The 21681-nt window shown below is 37.0% G+C and overlaps 4 protein-coding genes across 4 annotated transcripts; 2 read left to right on the top strand and 2 right to left on the bottom strand.

Annotated features, from left to right (window-relative positions):
* Nucleotides 1–1697: 1697 nt before the first annotated feature.
* Nucleotides 1698–7681, top strand: LOC103944529 (protein DETOXIFICATION 40). Its single transcript, XM_009354995.3, has 7 exons — nt 1698–2359; nt 2832–3463; nt 6100–6156; nt 6491–6729; nt 6815–6933; nt 7157–7243; nt 7478–7681. Exons 1-7 carry the CDS (start codon nt 2018–2020, stop codon nt 7532–7534), a joined length of 1533 nt encoding a protein of 510 aa, XP_009353270.2. The 5' UTR covers nt 1698–2017; the 3' UTR covers nt 7535–7681.
* Nucleotides 7682–10667: 2986 nt separating this feature from the next.
* On the bottom strand, nt 10668–12251 carry LOC125474746. Its single transcript, XM_048578724.1, has 3 exons — nt 11985–12251; nt 11661–11885; nt 10668–11267 (listed from the first exon to the last, which is right to left on the bottom strand). Exons 1-3 carry the CDS (start codon nt 12249–12251, stop codon nt 10668–10670), a joined length of 1092 nt encoding a protein of 363 aa, XP_048434681.1.
* A 1099-nt stretch (nt 12252–13350) lies between these two features.
* On the bottom strand, nt 13351–16033 carry LOC125474900 (50S ribosomal protein L6, chloroplastic-like). Its single transcript, XM_048579143.1, has 3 exons — nt 15896–16033; nt 14632–14934; nt 13351–13810 (listed from the first exon to the last, which is right to left on the bottom strand). Exons 1-3 carry the CDS (start codon nt 15931–15933, stop codon nt 13474–13476), a joined length of 678 nt encoding a protein of 225 aa, XP_048435100.1. The 5' UTR covers nt 15934–16033; the 3' UTR covers nt 13351–13473.
* A 661-nt stretch (nt 16034–16694) lies between these two features.
* LOC125474899 (glutamate receptor 3.7-like) lies at nt 16695–21650 on the top strand. The gene is made up of 6 exons (XM_048579142.1): nt 16695–17328; nt 18163–19508; nt 19732–20009; nt 20200–20231; nt 20496–20902; nt 21060–21650. The coding sequence occupies exons 1-6, from the start codon at nt 17073–17075 to the stop codon at nt 21477–21479; spliced, it is 2739 nt and encodes a 912-aa protein (XP_048435099.1). The 5' UTR covers nt 16695–17072; the 3' UTR covers nt 21480–21650.
* Nucleotides 21651–21681: the final 31 nt, after the last annotated feature.

Here is a 21681-nt window from a genome sequence, read left to right as displayed (position 1 = left end):
CAATGGACACCTATATCACGAAATAGGTAGTTAGGGGTGGTCCGGTCGGGTGGGGTTCACTGCTTGTGATGGAGATGCTCTGCGGTGAGGTGGGTTCACTGCATATCATGTGAAACCAATATTTTCAACTCAACGTAAACCACGATTTCAGGGTTGTTGAAATTATAATTATATATATTTATACATATGAGACACACACACACACACACACACACAGACTGCAGGGAGATACATATGAGATAACATACATACATATATATATATATATATATGAGAGGGTTTTACGCGTTAAAAGTAGAGTGGCTCTAAGCATCTCTCACATGGGATCAGGGATTTATGTTCATGGTTTTATTGATTTCTATACCAAATATTGGAGCTTGTTCCATGTATCATGTGTGGATGGATTATATATGGCCAATATTATTGTCCTTTTGGTTTTTGTGAGGTGCGTGGTAGCAAAGGTACTTGAACTTTACTTTATGTTTAGTTTTTGTCTCTGAACTCTCATATTAGTTTTTTTCATCCTTCAACTTAACTTTATGTTGTACGAGTGGTCCTTCAATCAAATATATCTTCTTTTCCGTCAAATTTAACGTATAGTGGTATTTCCAGGTCTGAGTTGTAGGCCTTGCTTTCCTCCTTGGTGGTTCTGAAGATTCTTACATAAAGTTTGACTGCAAATACCAGAGATTCTCTGCTTCTTTTACAATTATATAACAGTAGCTTTTACCCACCTCCATTGCGCATGTGATCTGATGTGAACTTGACATCCACGAGTTAAAGACATGGACAATTCCTCATATAAGAAAGAAACTTACATGAAATAGAATCACCGTTACTCTACAATATTGCATTTTATAAATCATTTCCAATGATCTAGGCACGTTTTGTTTTGGTCAGCAAGTATTTTACTTTCCACATCCCCAAATTATTGGTGATTAGGAAGAGACTTGCCAAAAAAGGAAGAAGAAAGGAACATTTCCTCTTTGGCTTTTTGTGTGTAGTTATTCATTATGGAAGACCCTAGGTAGATGGAAATGCAAAAGAGCAACTTTGTTCATTGCTTTCACACTTTAGAAAGTCCAAATTGAGAGACATTAAAATACAAATAAAGAAAACACAATATGAAGTATGAACACCTACTATACCATGTTGAACTTGGTTTCCAACACATGGGCATATGAATTGAATGTTGTTAACAAGATACAATTTTATATTAACAGTCGAATTTTTAGCCCATACTCATTAAGGAGAGAATTCGACTCTGACTCATTGATCTAACTCATATTTGCTTAACCGCTGAATATTAAAAAAATACAAATTTGTACTAAGCTTTTAAATAATAAAGGTCGAACGTTTATCCCATAGTGATTAAAGAGAGACGGTTCAAATCTGGTCAACTAGTCGAACTCATATTTGTTTGAACGTTGGATAGTAAGCTCTCAAACTTTAGAAATAGAAGTAAAGTTTATCAAGTATATAAACAATCCAATATGTGCACATTCGGAATATAACTTTCACACATTTTTTCTTTTTCATGTCACTCATGTTTAATTTTGGTATTTAAATCGAATAAAAAAAGAAGAAGAATTAAGTAACAAAATCTAGGAAGTGATTTTGATAAATCTGAATAGAATCAAGGAACCATAAATAGTGATGTGTAGAGAAAGAAAAGGAAAACAAATACATATCACTTTCGATAAATAAACCGATAAGTGTGCCATGGTAGAACAAGAGTGCCGAAAAATCATTTAACTTTTGTTTTATTACATTATTACCACGTTTAACTTTTTTGTTCGATCCCACGCCATGTGTTCCACGCCTCACATATGATTTGAATGTCTTTGGCTCACAAATCAAAACCTGCAACTTCCACCACGTTGGCTCCCTTGTCCAGATCTCACCCATCTCATTTGTCACGTACCCCATAACCCTCATTTATATCTCTTCCTTCCTACTTGTATTTGCTTCACCACTCTTCCCACACACCCAGAAGACTCCACAAAAAACTCCATAAATGGCAAATAATGAGCTCCAGCATCCTCTGCATGAATCCTACCTTCCCCTTCCGCCCACCTCCACCCAATCCTCAAAACATTCTCACGATGAGCACGCGAGCGGTGAGCTCGAACAAGTACTATCCGACACTGACAAGCCGTTTTCTCAGCGGCTCAAACCCGCCCTATGGATCGAGTCCAAGCTCCTTGTCATCCTCGCCGCCCCCGCCATCATCGTGTACATGATCAACTATGTCATGTCCATGTCCACCCAAATTTTTTCTGGCCACCTTGGTAATCTCGAGCTCGCCGCCTCCTCCCTCGGGAACAATGGCATCCAAATGTTCGCCTATGGTCTTTTGGTATGTAACGGAATTATTAACAGAATGTCACATCATTTGGCAATCAAAATTTGATAAATAAGTTTATTGATCATAGCGTATTTGCATCTCATTTTTCAGAAAACAAAATTAGTGAATAAATTGAATAAATCACTACGTTAAATATACGTAGCAGGAAGAAACAAATGTTAACATGTCTCTTTTGGTATCTTGGATCAAATAATTCACTAGATCCGAAGAAACAAATGTCAACTTTCAAGTATTATCTATAAGTTGAACTGGGAAATGCTCAGGAAGAAAACTTAATTTCTGAATCTGACCATTTCTGGGGAGATTCGAAGGGATAAGTTTCCTTTCGACTAATCTATCTTCTACGTTTAATTTGAAAAGTTTAAAAAAGTTCGCATCAATTTCTTCATCAACATACATGTAAATCTAATGAGGTGGCCTTAATTCCGACATCTGTCTGACTTTTTTTTCTTTTACTGAACAGTTAGGTATGGGAAGCGCAGTGGAAACACTATGTGGACAAGCATATGGTGCCCAAAAGTACGAAATGCTGGGCATATACCTGCAAAGGTCATCAGTCCTCCTATTTTTCCCTGGGGTACTTCTCACCATTATTTACATCTTCTGCGAACCCATCTTACTTTTACTCGGTGAATCTCCAAGCATTGCTTCTTCAGCTGCAGTTTACGTGTACGGACTGATCCCTCAGATCTTTGCCTACGTTGTCAACTTCCCGATCCAAAAGTTCATGCAAGCGCAAAGCATAGTAGCCCCAAGTGCTTACATATCGACTGGAACCCTAGTAATTCACATTGTACTCAGCTGGGTTGCTGTGTACAAACTAGGACTGGGTTTGCTGGGTGCTTCGCTGGTGCTGAGTTTATCGTGGTGGATCACTGTGGTGGCACAGTTCGTGTACGTTGTGAAGAGTGACAGGTGTAAGCACACGTGGACAGGGTTTTCGTGGCAAGCTTTTAGCGGATTGTATAGTTTTTTCAAGTTGTCTGTGGCATCTGCTGTCATGCTTTGCCTTGAGACGTGGTACTTTCAGATTCTTGTTTTGCTTGCTGGGTTGCTGGAAAACCCTGAGCTGGCCCTCGACTCTCTCTCGATCTGGTAAGCCATTGTTAAAAGTGCTTTTACTTTTTGTCGAAAAAGTGATTTTATTGTGGCCTGGGATTCACTTCAGATCTTTATATCTGTCAACCCGTGAATCAAAAAATTTGGATCACTTCATTTTGATTTTATACCCACCTCAAAAGGCACTTTACGAAAATTTATAAGCTTTAAATGATTCAGATCTCGATTTATAATCTCTCCATTTACAATCTCCGGACACTAGAGTTCCAAAATTGACCTCATTCCTGTATTATTACCTGACCCCTAGGAAAGTGCTTATACTTTTTCACAGGACAATAATTGGTCTTCACGAGTATGCCTTATTATTGTGGAAAGAGATTTTTTTCAGATTTTTTTTTTCTTTCTAAAATCTACTGATTAAATGATCTGGATTTTTAAAATTTGATCAAACTGTTAAAAACATATTAGTTAGTAAAATCTTTTAAAAGTTATAATAATTTTTAACTGTTATATCAAATTTCAAAAATTCAAATCATTTAATTCGTGAGTTTTTTAGAAAAAGATCCGAAAATAATCTATTTCGTATTATTATAAGCCACTACTGACGACTGGTCGGACCTTGATATAGCTAATTATTTACACTGACCACAAGAAAAAACTAGGGACAAAGTATATTGTTTTGTTTTTTTGTTGATAATTAAACACGGCAACCAGATGGCCCAACCAAATGTCTGGATACCAATTAATATACATGCATAGATATTTTCATATAGATAATAGAAAAACAGAAGATGAGGAATGCGCACTACACATTTATTTTATTTCCTACATTTTTGTTTATTTGTGTCTATAAATTATTTTATATTTAATTTAAAAATAAAAGTAAACGAGAGATTGTAAAAAGTGTGCAGAATTTTTTATTTTTATTTATTATTATTCTTATTTTTTAACTAGACAATCTGCCAATTATGGTGAGTGTGATTCATGAGGTCAAGACTTTAGGTCAAATGTTCTCGATGATTGTTTTGATTTAGTGTCAATCACGTGATCACACAAAAAGAAAATAATTAATTCATGTTGGTCGTGTACTGACACCGCTTTAATGCACATGAATAAAATAAATATGAATATTAGATCTTACTAATTTTTCTTTATTTTATATCAATAATTGTCATTCACTAATTTTAATTCAAAATAAATAAAGACTAAATGATAGTAAATCAAAATAATCATCGAGAACATGTGACCTAAAGTCTTGACCTCATGAATCACACTCACCATAATTGGTAGATTGTTTAAAATAAAGAAAAATTAGTAAGATCTAATATTCATATTTATTTCATCATGTGCATTAAAGCGGTGTCAGAACACGACCAACATGAATTAATTATTTTCTTTTTGTGTGATCACTTGATTGATTGATGATTGTAAATTCATTACGAGACTTATTTAGATTGATATGTCTGTGACTGGTTACACATCTATATATGAGTGGCCTAGTAGTATCGTATCGTTTTGTCTATCTATATTGGAATTAGGATTAGATGGGGGTGCTTATGCTTAAGTTTTGACATCTAGCCTTACATTTTGGATTGAATTTGCACATATGTCGGTAGAAAGACCTAGCTTACATTTTGGATTGAATTTGCATATGTGGGTAGCCACCTTTTGGACAATAGTAATCGCTGGCTAGATAGAAGATGTGAACGAATTGGCTAGGAACTTATTTTGGGGTCTCAAAGTCTAATTTCGTACCCACACGTGGCACTTGTTATTATATGATAAATATTCTTGTCCCTTATGCATATCACCCAAATTGTGTTTTGTCTCTTTCCTAATAAGTTCTTTTTGGCAAAATTCACGGTGCACAAAAATGGGAAGTTGTCAGCCAAGCATATATATATGTAGGGTCTAAATCATACTTGCTATACGGAATGGATATAGTACGTGATATGTGTCTAACCATCAATCTCGCCATCACATAAGGGCGGTGTATACAACCCGATTTTATGTCTTTATTCATTGTTTTCTCATGTCTTTTACTTTTAGCCAATCCTTTGGACCATTAGCTCAAAAATGTGTCTAACCATCAATCTCGCCATCACATAAAGGATACAGTCCGATTTCATGAGTCAAGAAATAATTGAGACTAGGTTGAATTCGTTTCATTTGTATACATGGCTTTGTTTGATGGGTGAACTATGACATGTTTATTTACATGTAAATATAGTAGAGTAAGAAATTAGAAGACTTGGGAATGGCGTGCATGGCCATGACGTATGAGACTGGGTTGAATCCAATCACCTAGAGTGATTTGTATACCTGGTCCGATTAATTTGGCGGTGGCTCATGACACGACTGAGATTGTTAAATCCAGTTCCATAGAGGCTAGAGTCATATACCTTGGAGAGGGGATTTATTTTCTCTAATACGTGGGACATTTTATTTAATGTTCCACTCCCTCTTCTATTAAGAGCATCAAGCGTGGGACAACAAAACAATAATTCCTTACAATTGCAGTCGTCATGTCACGCTCTCTCCGAGCTACCGCATCGAAGGTGGTTAATAATTGATGCGCTAGTTTATCAGAACCAACCACCAACTCTCAGTAGATACCTAATTTTGTGTGCCTTTAATTAAGTTTGACATCAGGGTTTTTTTATCAATTGCAGCATGACAATCAATGGATGGGTCTTCATGATCTCAGTTGGGTTAAATGCAGCGGCAAGGTCAGGATCATTCCCATGGATATTACATACATGTCCCTTCTGAAAGGGATCCCGTTTCACAGTAGCTGGAGCAGAATTCGTATTGATAACCAAATTGAACTTATATCGACAACTGTACTATCAATTATCAGAAGTACCAGTACTGTGAACGATATTGATAACCAATACAGTTAGGATATGATTGTCGATATAAATTCCAGTCCAGCTGTGGTGGATTTGAACTCCCCTTACGAAGGGTCCTGTACATATATGGATAGGTCACATAACTTTTTTACGTAGAGAACATAGAATTATTAAAACTTACTTTTTGCTTTTCATGATTTACTGCAAGCAGTGTGAGAGTGAGTAATGAGCTTGGAGCTGGACATCCAAAGTCTACAGCATTTTCAGTTGTGGTGGTGACTACAGTCTCTTTCATTATCTCAGTCTTCGCAGCCATAGTTGTTCTTTTACTGCGTCATAAGTTGAGCTACGCCTTCACCGAAGGTGAAGCCGTGGCTGCTGCTGTATCTGATCTCTGCCCGCTTCTCGCCCTCACCCTCCTCCTTAATGGAGTCCAGCCAGTCTTGTCCGGTAAATATAACTTGGAGCATCAATCTATGAACTTTACGCTTACTAAATGAAATATATGCTAATGAATGTCACTGCTTGAATTCAGGTGTTGCTGTTGGGTGTGGATGGCAGGCTTTTGTTGCGTATGTGAATGTAGGATGTTATTACGTGGTTGGAGTACCTTTTGGTGCGCTTCTAGGGTTTTACTTCAAGCTCGGCGCTAAGGTAAAAAAAAAAAAAAAAAAAAAAAAAAAAAAACACTAACATCAAACTGAAAAATCTCGGACGGGATTGTATATTGTCATGTTCTTGTCACTAAGCTAATCTAATCGCATGATGCAGGTGTTTATTTACATTAATTGTCGTACTATGTTATACCTTGTAATGTGATCGTAAACGTATGATACAAATGATGATGACGGTAACAATTACGTGTGATAATTTTTAGGGAATATGGTTAGGAATGGTGGGGGGCACATTGATGCAAACACTCATCCTAATGTGGGTCACCATTCGGACTGATTGGAACAAAGAGGTATCAAATTTGAATACAAGTCTTCTTCTTTCTTTTTTTGTTTTTTCCCTTTTTTTTATTATTTTTTTATTTATAATTTTTGGGGGCTTATCTTGTATGAGTTATTAATATTACAAGTGATTTTTTTTTTAAATTTGATATAATCGTCTTACTGATTCGACGATGTCGTGTAAAAGGGGCGTCACTTAATAGATAAAAGTTATAAATTTGATTTTTTTTTTAATTGAATTGCAGGTGGAAGAGGCAAAGAAAAGGTTGAATACGTGGGATGTAGACGAGCCTCTGAAGTAGTGAGAAACCATTTATGAATGAAGGAACATTCATCTTGGGGTCGATTATGATTTGATTAATGATACATAAAAACATGTATTGCATAACAATTTAATCATTATTATTAAGGAAAACTAATGAAAAGGACTTGAAAACTTTGAGTTTTAATGATAAGGACAAAATAAAGGGTAAACTGAATAGTATCATGATTGACTTTTTAGTGTAAAAATGTGGTTTTTCATTAAAGTGAACAATATCATAGGCTTTTCGTTAAAACTCTCTTATTATTGTCTTCCATAATTTTACCATTCACGACTACTTAATTTAAGAAAATGCTAGAGAGACCAAATTTTTAAACCAAAAGTTACAAACTAAATGATGTGTCACCAATAAGAAACAAACATGTTAATTAATGCTTAATTGTTGAGATTTGGATAGTATTCCATTGATGAATACTTGGGTTTCGAAGGGAGCAAGGAGAACAGAGAAGAAATAGCTAGAGAGAGAGAGAGAGAGAATAATCACAACTGTAACGTTGCACAATGATGCATTTCATTCATATACATGCGTCTCTTACATCAGTCATCATAACCATTCAAATACATAAGCCCCGGTGATTATGACACATGGCAGTTACAAGGCATGTGAGCCATTGAAATGAATAACTGATCTAAGACCCTACACGTGGCATATAAGCTCAAGCTATCACAACATAAAACAGTTATACAAAAGGACAAAAGAGAAATCTAATAAGTAAATCATTTACTAACAAGAAATTAGTAAGCAATTTACTTTTCAACACCCCCTTCTAAATTGCTAACTGAGTTCACACCAAGTAGACTTCTCAGGTAGTTGAACCTATCTTTGGGAAGAGCCTTTGTGAAAATATCAACAATCTGTTCTTCACTCTTGCAAAACCAAATCGATCACACTTTCTTGAATTGCAGCTCTAATGAAGTGAAACTTTATGCAGTTGTATTTGGTTCTTTGGTGAAACACAGGGTTCTCAAATATAGTTATAACAGATGTGTTATCGTAGTTTGCTCTTCTCCAAAGTCTTCAAGCACAAATCTAAGCCAAATGGTCTGTGTGTTTGCTTCAGTTGCACTGACATACTCAGCTTCTACAGTTGAAAGTGCCACACTATGCTGTTTAACTGAGGCCCGTGAGAATGCCCCACTTCCAAATAAAATGCATACCCTGAGGTACTTCTCATATCCTCCTTAGATTCACTCTAGTCAATATCACATTAACCAATCAATAGAGCAACCTTTCCAATCACATACTTAATTCCAAAGTCAATTGTCCTTTGAATATACCTTAAGACTCTTTTAGCAACTCCATAATGCTTCAAGTCAAATATAGCAAACTCCCAACAATTTTCCTGTATAGATTCTCATCTGCAAATTCACTGTCATCCCAAATCTGACATCTCATATATGCTCATCATCTCAGACTTGAATTCATTCATCGTGTCATCACTGCTCCTTGTGTATACTATGTCATCTACATAGATTGACACAATTAGAGTACCAACAACTTCTTTGGTTCTCACATATAGAGTTGCTTCACTTGAGCTTCTATGAAAGCCACAATGAATTAAATATGTGTCAATTTCACCATACCATGCCCTTGGTGCCTGTTTTAGGCCATAAAGAGCATTTCTTAGCCCATACACTTTGTCTTCAGCCTTCTTAATCACAAAACCATCAGGTTGGTCCACATATACCTCCTCCTCAAGAACACCATTTAGAAAAGCTTATTTAACATCCAATTGCCACAGTCTCCAACCTTTCTGTCCTAATGGTATCTAACCTTGCCACTGGGCAAAGGTTTCATTGAAATCAACCTCTGGTTTCTGTGTGTACCACTTTGCTACAAGTCTTGCTCTGTGTTCCAGATTCATCTTTGTTTTGTAGACCCACTTTACTCCTACAATAGGTCTGTTACTTGGCCTGTTAACTAACTCCCAAGTAGAGGTTTTTTTTTTTTTTTTTTTTTTTTTTTTCATATCATCAAGATTTCTTCAGTCATAGCCTTTTTCCAAGCTTCATCTTTGACTGCTTCACTAAAATCTTCAGGTTCAATGATACTCATCTTCCATTGAGCATACACATCACTCAAGCTTTTCCATCTCAATGGAGTATGATCATAAGGTTTTGAAGTTGAAACTGGAGAACCAACAGAACTAGCTTTCTGGGCTGTATGCAGATCACTAGATGTATGAGATCTTAGAGGAGATTACATCAACTGAGTTGAATTATTTGCCTTAGAATCAAGCTCAATTATGCTTATGCTTTCTTTAGCAAGGAATAGAGAACTGCACTGCCTCATTAGTTTCCCAGTCCCACATTGCTTTCTGATAGCTCAACCTTATGAGTTCTCAAGTTGAAAATCCTATATCCCTTTTCACAACTGCCATATCCAACAAATACTCCATTCTCACCTGTTTCCTCCGATGCCTTTTCTGTGAAGGAATGTGAATGTAACACAAAGAACCAAGTATCCTCAAGTGTTTGACACCTTGCTTTCTTCCACTAAAAGCTTCAAATGGAATTATGTTGTTCAAAGCACTTGTTAGACATCGATTTTGCAAGTACACAATTGTGTTCACAGCTTCAGACTTTAAGGGATTTTTTTTTTATACATCATAGTCCTAGCCATTTCAATCACAGTCTTGTTTTTTCTCTCTGCAATGCCGTTTTGTTGTGGAGAGTAGGCAACCGTTAACTACCTTTCTAGTCCCAGTTTCACAATTTAAACCTTTTGAAAATGCAGAAAACTTATGACTTGTGTTGCAAGAAAAACACCCAACACATTCTAATGTGATCATGGACAAATGTAAGGAAGATTCAGTTGCCCCTAAGAATGGTGATCTACATTGGACCACAAATATCAGAATGGATAAGTTCTAGAGGTTGTGATGCTTTCCAAGTCATTCCCTTGTCAAATGGTTCCATGTGACCGTTCCCTGTATCACATCCAGAGTAAATATGCTCAGAGACTTGTAGTCTAGGTAAACCCTACACCATTTCTTTATCTTGCAGGAGCATTAAACTAATGTAGTTTAGATGTCCAAATCTTCCATGCCACATCCAAGATGACTCTTCAATAGTTGCTTTATTAGCCATGTTGGGATTGACCTATTCAAGACTTAAGGGAAAAATCTGTTTCCTTCCATCGGAACACTTGCAATCAAATCTTCCATCTGTCTATCTCCATAAATATTAACCATGAAATCACCAAACACAAGCCAATATCCATGTTCTACCATATGCCCTACACTCAATAAATTTGCATCTAATCCAAGTACAATCATAACCTCTTTGATATACCTAGTCACACCCTTCATTTCTATAACCAGAGTACCATTGCATGTTAACTGTACTAAATCTCTAATACCCATTTTAAGTATACACTTCACAGTCTTATCAACATAAATAAGCAATGACTCATGAGATATCATGTGATTACTACATGCACTGTCTACATACCATATGTTCATATTTCTCCCAATAGTAGCAGAATGGCGAGCATAAAACATGGTTGCAGATTCTGATACCTGATTTGCGAAGTTTGCAAGCTTTTCGACCTTGTTTGGTTGATCATAGTCATTTGATAAGATGACCAAATCGATTGCATCCATGGCACCTTGGCTTCCATTTAAACCAGCACTCACCATAGTATAGCTTGTCACGGTGTTTGCATTTCCTTTTAGACATATCAAATTTTCCTCATTGATCATATTTGACACCTTGATTTGCAGCATTTTGGGGTTTTGAATCTCATTTCTTGCCCTTTGATTTCCAATTCTTCTTTGGTTTAAAGTTACCAAAAGAAGAACTAGATTGAGCTTCCTTTGGATTCACACTCATACTAACGAATGTTGTCACATCCCGGCCTGGGCCCATACCACATCCCTGGCTCGACTCCACCGTGGCACGATATTGTCCGCTTTGGGCCCCGACCACGCCCTCACAGTTTTATTTCTGAGAACTCACACGAGAACTTCTCAGTGGGTCACCCATCATGGGATTGCTTTTGCGCGTTACTCGCTTAATTTCAGAGTTCCGATGGAAACCGAAGCCAGTGAGCTCCCAAAAGGCCTCGTGTTAGGTAGAGATGTGAATATACATATAAGACTTACAGGATCCATTCCCCTAGGCAATGTGGGATTAACAAATGCTCTATCAGTAGAACCCTCAATACTCAAAGCGGTAATAACTTTTTGCACCTCAATGGTTTCAATATCCTTAGTTTGTTCAATCACATAACAAACAAGATCAAATTCTTTAGTCAGGCTTATGAGCAATTTCTGAACCAATCGCTCATTGGGTAGATCTTCACCGAAGCCTTTCATTTGATTCACCAACTAGAGAAGACAAGTGAGATACACAGACAAGGTTTCATTATCCTTCATCCTTGTGTACTCGAAATCACTGCGTAGACCCTGTAATTTGATGAATCTCACTTGTTTATTGCTATGAAATTCTTGGTGCAGAATATCCCAAGCACCATTTGAGGTTTTATCATTTGAGATTCTAGGATAAATATCATCTGAAACAGCTCCTTGAATGATACCTAGTGCTTTAGTATCTTTCATTAGCTCATCACTCAGAGAAGTTTTCTCTGAATCCGATGAGCCTTCATCTTCAACCTTCTTACCGTTCGATTTTGAGATTTCAAGTCCATTTTCAACTAAATCCCAGATTCCATGAGATTTGAAAATGGTACTCATTCGGATCCTCCAAAATTCATAAATGTCACCATTGAATATTGGAGCCCGGAAGATGGTGACCTCTCGACCTAGCAAATTGAGAACTGAATCGATGAACCGAGCTAAAAATTTCACGTTGGATTTTTAAGCACAGCACTCACAGACTCAACGCCCCGATTCCAAATAGAACCTAGGCTCGCGATACCATGTTGAGATTTGGATAGTATTCCATTGATGAATACTTGGATTTCGAATGAAGCAATAAGAACAGAGAAGAAATAGCTAGAGAGAGAAAAAGAATATCACAACTGAAACATTCTAACTCTTGCAGAATGATGCATTTCATTCATATACATGCTTCTCTTAAATCAGTCATCAAAACAATTCAAATACATAAGCCGCTGTGATTATGACACATGGCAGTTGCAAGGCATGTGAGCCATTGAAATGAATAATTGATCTAAGACCCTACACTTGGCATATGAGCTCAAGCTATCACAATAGAAAACAGTTATACAAAAGGACAAAAGAGAAATCTAATAAGTAAATCATTCACTAACAAGAAATTAGTAAGCAATTTACTTTTTAACAAATTAATAATTCAATCATCTACAACCACATCATTTGTTTTGTAAATTTGGTTCAAAAATTGACCTCTCTAACACTACCCCTTAATTTATAGTAGCTCATGCACAACCTCATGCAACGACATGAACGCACAACATAGATTCAATGTTTGGGTTGAGCATTAACAGGTAGACCAGTTAAAAAGGGCTTTGTTTAGGATAAGAAACAATATCATTGTATTTTGTTTTATTTTCTAAGCTATCAACTATATAATTTGGTAAGTTTCTTCTAAAATTTTATCATGTAATATGGTCACGTAATTAACTTATTTGGTACAATGCATTTTATCTAGATTTTTAATTAAAATAAATAAATTATTATTATATTTATAATTCTTAACGGGTGAAAAGGTTTGTGTCGATCTGTTAAGAAATCGGGTAATGTCCAACATGACCTGTTTGCGAGGTCCAACTTTCCAGCATCCACCTTAATTTGAAATTACAGAAACTACTATACTGGCATAGATCAAGCTTACAGGTACTGGGGAAAAAAATGAAACAACATCAACTAGCGATGAATTGCTCACGGTAATGTCAGTTCCTTCGATAATTCTGACACATATTTGACAAGCACGAATGTGAAGATACAAAAAACAAATGAAACAATCTAAAGGCTATTACTTCTTCTTCCCTGCTTTTCCCTCCTTCCTTCTTATGATTTCATCAGCATATTTCACACCCTTACCTTTGTATGGTTCCGGAGGTCTCCATTTCCTGATCGAAGCAGCAAACTGACCGATAGCACTCTTGTCATACCCGCTAACAACGATTCTGGTGTTTTCTTCAACCTTCACTTGTATGCCATCAGGAATATCCATCCTAACTGGATGGGAGAACCCAAGACTTAGTACCAAGATATTTCCTTCTAAAGTAGCTCGATAACCGACACCTACCAGTTGCAGCCTCTTCTCAAATCCTTTTGACACTCCTACCACCATGTTGTCCGTAAGTGTCCTAAGCAAATTATTCAAACAAGCACATAAGGGATAGTAGAAGGAGACTAAAAAACTTTTTGTAAATCTCATTTAAGTAAATTATTTGAAGAGGCATGTAAAGGGTCAGGAGGACGAGAGTCCCTAATTTTTCGTAAATCTAAAGCCCGACTTGCATGTGCCCTGCTTACTTGGCCAAGCACCAAAATTTAGATTGTACATATAAGCTTTTGAAACATCAAATAACTGGTATCAAATTGAATGCAACAACCATACTTATAAGAAACTGTTACACAAAGTGAACTAGTGCATGTGCATATGTATCTACGTGATTTATTGACCTAACCACACTCTTAACAACCCATATCAGTACTAATTTGTTCCAAAACTTACATTGTCTGAGTATCTGGTCCTGTCTTTCCTAATAGAAGTTGAAATCTCTAGTTCATATATGCATATAAGACACATGTCGATCCACAGAGAGAGAGAGAGAGAGAGAGAGAGAGAGAGAGAGAGAGTAACAAACAGGTTTATTGATCAAACTAATGCCTGCTTTAGATGTAAACTCAACCATCAATGTCACTACCGAGTATAAAAAAGTGAAAATTTCATGATCAAACAAGCTATGGTATGGAAAAGCAGACATTCAATCACAACAGAGTATAATAACGATCACAAACACTTTAAATACCAATGTTGTTACAGCTTTTCCTTCATAAGAAACAACATGATACTTGGACTCCAAGAGATCACCAGAAAACCATAATTGAAGGAACAAACCATGAGGATGAGAAGACTGATTTTTTACTCAAAATAGATGGCTGAAGGATGAAAGAAATGTACCTGAAAAGCCCGTGCATCTGATTTGCCCTTCTAGTCTCTACTGCCTTTCTGACCCTTAGAGTCCCAGAATCCTCCTTCTGAACCAGCACTTCTCGCGGGTAAGTTAGTGAAAGCTGCCCCAATGGTCCCTTTACTGCCAAAGCCTGACCTTCCAATGTGATTGTCACATTGGATGGCACTTCAATTGGCTGCTTTCCAATTCGTGATTCCTTGCACTCTATCGTCTTCTTCAAAAACCCAACATGAGGTACACTAAAAACAGAGAATCCCTTTCTCTCGCCCAAGAAAGCCGACCACAAATTGCTGAAAAATGGCAGAAAACGCAGTTCACCAAATCAGAAATAAACCACCCTAATTCATGAATTTACCATTACGAACTCATGTAAAAAAAGTCCAGTACTAGCTAGTCAATGTAATGGAAACTGCAAAAAGTAATTTCTTATGTTCCATTGGGTTTCTGAAATTCATGAAAGTTTCGACCTTTTCCAAACACTGGGGAACAAAGGAACGGAAACTTCAAAACATAAGAACACAAACTAATCATTAGTTTCTTAAGTTCCACTGTGTTTCAGAAAAATTCACGAATACAGTTCAAGTTTGGACATTTTCCAAAATTTGAAACCTGAGAACAATGTAAAGGAAACTTCAAAAACATAACAACGCAGTCTAACATTAATTTCTTATGTTCAATTGGGTGTCTGAAAAACTCATGAATCCTGTTCAAGTTCAGACGTTTCCCCAAATTTGAGACCTGAGATACCACCATTGGCCTCAGCTGAGGCAAATGCACTAAAATATGGAGCCTTGAGCATTAAAACTGCATAAAAATTCTATTCACTCCCCACAATGGTATTCTCTGCTTCTCTTGCTCCATGTTTGCATTGGATTTGTTAATTGCATTTAATTTTCCTACCTTTCGACGTGTGGGTATGGTGGGGGAGTGGCTTGCCATGAAATCGAAACGGCAGCGTTTGAAATGTGAAATTTAGGTAAGGTTACAGGCTATCGTCTTCTACCTCCAGATTAAATTCTACATGCTTAAAACAGTTTTCTATTTAATAGAATAAGTTAACTGGAACTAATCAAATCCTGAAATGCCCACAACCCATAATTTAATCTTCTTGAAAAATGCTTCAAATTGTCAGAAAGATTCAAACTTTACAAATCATTACCTGTAATTTTGACCCCATAAGGAAGGAACAGAAAGCAAATGCTTGAATTAGTGAGCAGACCAGTAAAAAGTAAAACTAAATTGTGAAGTTACCTGGTTTGGAAAGGTGAGGAAGTGAATGAGGAAGCCATTTTTTTCAAGAGCTTGAGAGCATCAGCTGCTAAGCTTTTTGTCTACTGCTTCTCTGGACGATGAAGAGAAACGGATGGATTTTTGTTATCCAGTTCCCACCCGCTTGCTACAATGACAAAACTACCCTTTCAACTTGGGTTCTCCCAAGCCCAACTCTTAAGGTCCATGTAAGAGCCCAAAAGATTAAAACTTTTTCAAATACACGGGCTTTCAAGCAAAGGAATTCTCATTTTGTTTTAAAAAATAGATTAGTTGTGGAATCCACTGCATATCAAATTTAAAGATCTAAACCATCTATTTTGTATATCTCGATTCATTAGATCATCTTACAAAACTTTAACGGTGAAATTTCGATGTTTTCTTATAACAAAGTCTTCATCAATTTCTTTGAATACAATTAGATACCTCTAATATTTTTTATTTGACAAATATTTTATAAGGATGATCTATAAGGTCCAATTTGAAAAATAAACAATTTAGGTCGTTAAAGTTCGATGATGCGTGAATCCTCCAACTGCTAAATTCTATTTAAAAAGAAAAAAAGAAAAAAAAAAGAAAAGTGGGAAATCCATTTCTCTGAAGGCCTCTTTCAAATACAATTCCCTTTAGAGGTCGAAATATTTTCTAGACAATTTTATACATTCGCAAAATGACTGAAAAGTCCCAACCTTTATATACTTTCTTAGAAAATAAAGGAAAAGACGTTGCAAGTGGACCTTAAACTTTTTTTTGATTGTGCGATTCTCGTTTTTCATACGGTAGAAAATTATGCTCGCTGTCTGACGCACATCCAAACTCAATTATTCAGCTACCCCAAACTCCTCCTTCCTTCAGCAGTGGACGTCTAAATTTTCACTTCTGTGAAGTTGAACTGAAATTTCTCTGGGAATCAATAGTTTTTAGGTGAAATTTACCAACTTTCTATGTTTTTCAGTTCATCAATGAGTTCTCTCAACTGGGTAGTCCACTGATCAAGCGATAAAGCTTTCCTTTTTAATCTTTATCCGAAGTTTGCTGAATATGCCATGCGTTTTCATGCTTTTAATGCCATTTTTATTGACTATATGGAGCTTTCGGGACATGGGTTTTAGGAAAGTTTGAGATTTTACCGTGAGGAGTTACTGCGGTGGAGGAAAAAATGAGGGGTGCTGTAGTTTTGCCACTGCAATTTCTGGTATGGGTTTTCCTTACTGGCTGTTTTTACTGCCAGAGGCCTTCTGTTGTGAATGTTGGAGCAATTTTTACTTTCAACTCGGTTATTGGTAGAGTTGCAAAGACAGCCATGGAAGCTGCTCTATCTGATGTTAATGCAGATTCAAGAATACTCAGTGGGACGGAGCTGAAGTTGCATATGGAGGATGCAAATTCTAGTGTGTTCTTGGGATCGGTTGAAGGTACTCAATTGATCAGTATTCTTATTTTTGTAGATGACTATCATTACTTGTTACAGTTTAGAGCTGTTGTGGTTGTTCTTTTCTTGGGTCAACTTTGAGTTTTAGCAACTTTTATGGTGCTTTCGGACGAGGGACTTTCAAATTTGTTAGGAATGTACAACAAAAATTAGATAGAGGTATTCCAAAACAACTAGATGCAATGCATTTGAGAGAACTTTCAAATGATTCCTTGAAAGGTGTCATTCGAAAATCGTTTGTTTAGCGTCTTTGAAGTGTTTTAGTAGTAGTTTTGTGGTGCTTGAGTGTTTCATTGCTAGTGTTCTTGTAGTACCACTTAACTGAGTCTGGGGTTCCTGTGTCCAAACCATGTCCGAGGCGTGTCAGCCTGTCAGGGTGTCCGACTCACACTTTGGGGGGTGTCCGACTCACACTTTGGGGTTTCGGAGTGTCCGAGCAACATAGCTAGTGAGTCGTAAGACGATTTATAGGATATTCTCAGGTTGCTAGGACTCCATATTATATGGAAACCTCTCTTATTTGTTGCAGATTTGAAGTTCCAACTTCCAAAACACATGTGGAATCAATCGCTGATTTTCGCACCTCTGCTCTGACTAGTTTTAGATTTCTTTCACCATTATTAGCCCTTCATTAGCTCTTTCCATGTCTTTCATATTCATTTTCAATGGCACTATGTCTCGTTGTAAAGTTAATTCACTTTTAATATCTCCACATGCTGCGCTTCTTATCCTCGCTTGGGACGTTGGATGTTGAACTTTACTCAGAGTTGCAAACTATCTAACCCACATTTCTTAATGGCTCACTTTTTGGGAGCAGCTTTTCAGGTGCTTGACAAAAGTATAGTAGCCATAATTGGACCACAGTCCTCTTCAATAGCTCATATGATCTCTGAAATTGCTAATGGTCTCCAAGTACCTCTTATCTCATATGCTGCCACTGATCCTACTCTCTCTGCTCTCCAATTCCCATTCTTTCTCCGAACTACACAAAGCGATGCTCACCAAATGGCTGCTATGGCTAGTATAATTGATTTTTATGGGTGGAAGGAGGTTATTGCTGTCTTCGTGGATGACGATTATGGGAGGAATGCAATATCTTCTTTACATGATGAACTTGACAAAATAATGTCAAGGATTTCTTATAAGTTGGCATTGCCTGTTGATTTTAATCTAAGTGACATTGCTGATTTGCTCAATAAATCCAAATTGCTAGGCCCTCGTGTCTATATTGTTCACGTGGATCCTGATCCCAGGTTGAGAATCTTTACTGTCGCCAAAGAACTTCATATGATGACAAGCAATTATGTGTGGTTTGCAACAGATTGGCTTTCTACTACAATAGATTCATTCTCTTCAATGAATCATACTTCACTCGCTGTCCTTCAAGGTGTAGTTACTCTTCGTAAGCATATCCCAGAGTCGAGGCAAAAGCGTGCATTTATGACTAGGTGGAAAAAAATGCGGCAAGACGGTTTAGCAAGTTCCGAGTTAAATGTATATGGACTTTATGCTTATGACACAGTTTGGGCTGTTGCACAATCGATTGAAAATTTTATAAATGAATACAGAAATATCTCATTCTCTGTCATTGATAAATTACATGTCACGAAACCATCTCAAATTCAGCTAGGCAAGCTTAAAGTCTTTGATGGTGGATCTCTTCTTCGTGAGAAGCTATTGGAGACAAATATGAGTGGTTTAACTGGTCACGTTGAATTTGATCATGAAAGAAGCCGTGCTATTGGGAGTTATGCTATCATTAATATTGATCAGATGACAATTCGTACAGTTGGTTTTTGGACTAATTATTCAGGTTTATCAGTTTCTCCCCCAGAAACTCCTAAAAGGAGAAGAAGTAGCTATTCTCCACTGAATCAGAAGCTTGGCAATATCACGTGGCCAGGTGGAAATACAGAAAGACCACGCGGTTGGGAGATTGCAGATAATGAAAAACCGTTGAGAATTGGAGTTCCAAAAAGAGTGAGCTTTGTTGAATTTGTTACAGAACTGAACAACAGCCATAAAATCGAAGGATACTGTATTGACGTGTTCAATGAAGCACAGAAGTTAGTCCCGTATGATGTTCCTCACAGATTTGAACCTTTTGGTGATGGTCGGTCCAATCCCAGTTATGATGAGCTTGTGAAGATGGTTGCAGAAAAGGTAAGTAAACTTTACACAGTTTTGATTTGGAATCCAAAAAACACTTAAAATGTGACTGGTTTTTGGGGTGATATTACCTGCCAATGCATGGAAACATGATGTGACTATGAGTCAAAACATGCAGATAGCTCGGAAGAATCTAATGTCAAGTACCGAAAACTTTAAATAGATGATGGCATGACGGCAGTATCCATCTCTTCTTCTAATTGAAATTTTGCACCAGGTGTTTGATGCAGCTGTTGGGGACATTGCAATTGTGAAAAACCGGACAGTGATGGCAGATTTTTCTCAGCCCTATGCTACCACCGGGCTAGTGATAGTGGCTCCTATTGACAATTCGAAGTCAAATGCTTGGGTTTTTCTCAAACCATTTTCATTGGAGATGTGGTGTGTCACTGCATCTTTCTTTGTGATAATTGCTGTGGTAATGTGGATTCTTGAGCATCGAGTCAACAAAGATTTTCGGGGTCCCCCTAAGAGGCAGATCGTTACAATGTTTCTGTAAGTTTTCTGTATTTGTAAATGGAGTCCTTTACAATTCTTTTTGAAAATTAATATCTTGAGTACTTTATCATTACTGCAAATATTATTATTATGTACTTTTAACTTAACCAATCATGTTGCATTTAAAGATCCACTTACATTCACAGGGGACTAGGTTCTGACATCAATCAACCCTTTCATATTGCAGGTTCAGCTTCTCAACGCTTTTTAAGAAAAACCGTAAGCAAACTTTTCGAATCTGCAATCTAGTTTTTCTTTGTAAAATGAATCCCAAAAGTTAGCATGTTCTTCCTAAAGTTCACATCTCTTAGATTACTACGTACTTTTCCAGTTGCATATTGTTTATAAGTAGTTTAACAGTATGTAATCATTTCCTCATGAGTTTATGTATTCTTATTGAAAGAACAAAGAAAATTAGCCTGTACTACTCCTGTTCTACCATCCCTTCAAATAGTAAAGTATTTACTTTCTCATCAATCACAGAAGAAGATACCGTGAGCGCACTTGGGCGGATGGTGATGGTGGTATGGCTTTTCCTATTGATGGTGATCACATCAAGCTATACTGCAAGCTTGACTTCAATCCTTACAGTTCAGCAGCTTTCGTCACCCATCACTGGAATTGATAGTTTGATTGCAAGCAATTGGCCTATAGGGTACCAAGTGGGGTCATTTGCTTATGGCTATCTGACTGATAGCCTCTACATTCCTAGGTCAAGACTTGTTGCACTAGGCTCCCCGGAAGAGTATGAAAATGCACTGCGGAAAGGGCCGGATGATGGAGGGGTGGCAGCTATTATAGATGAGCTTACTTATGTTGAATTATTTCTTTCAAGTCGAACTGATTTTGGAATTATTGGGCAAACATTTACAAGGAGCGGATGGGGGTTTGTAAGTACCTTTGTCTTTCACATAAGATATTACGTTTCTGATCTTGTTGCACACTTAAACGAACATCTGAATTCTGAAATGATTATTGTCTGTAAGTTTTGTTCACTGAATATTGTGTTATGGCCTTTTTCTTATCTTTGTTCACTATGTGAATTAGGCTTTTCCAAGAGATTCTCCCCTTGCTATTGACATGTCCACTGCAATCTTGAAACTTTCGGAGAATGGAGCACTTCAGAAGATTCACGAGAAATGGTTCTGCAAGACGGGTTGTCTTAATAAGAATCTGGAATCTGACGAGTCTAACCAACTCCTCTTGATCAGCTTCTGGGGTCTATACCTATTATGTGGCGGCTTCACTCTCGCTGCGCTTATAATCTTTCTGCTAAGAGCAGTTCACCAATTTGTGCGCTACAAGAAACAGCACGCAAACCCGCTGTCATCTTCTTTATCCTCAAGCTCATGGAGTTCCCAATGGTCTCAGGTCCTGGTCAACTTTGTTGACTTCATTGACGAGAAGGAAGAAGCTATCAAAAAAATGTTTGCACAGGGTGACAGTACTCAAGGTCAGGTTAGCTGATAAATATCTAGATCATGGGAGAACAAGCTTGCTTATGTTAATTTAAGTTTGAGAATTCTGATAGTTAACAGAGACTACAGAGTAATTTTATTTGATTTTATCAGTTTTTTAGCATTTACTGTATATATCACTTTCTTTCCCTAATGCTTCATTCAGAAATGCTTCTCTTAACATTTGAGTTAATTACAAAATATACCGTGCG

This window comes from the organism of the source record quoted next, unplaced genomic scaffold (assembly GCF_019419815.1).
Source record: "Pyrus x bretschneideri cultivar Hongxiangsu unplaced genomic scaffold, Pyrus_bretschneideri_v1 Contig13, whole genome shotgun sequence".
Lineage (NCBI taxonomy): Eukaryota > Viridiplantae > Streptophyta > Magnoliopsida > Rosales > Rosaceae > Pyrus > Pyrus x bretschneideri.
This window is presented reverse-complemented; position numbering and strand designations above follow the sequence as displayed.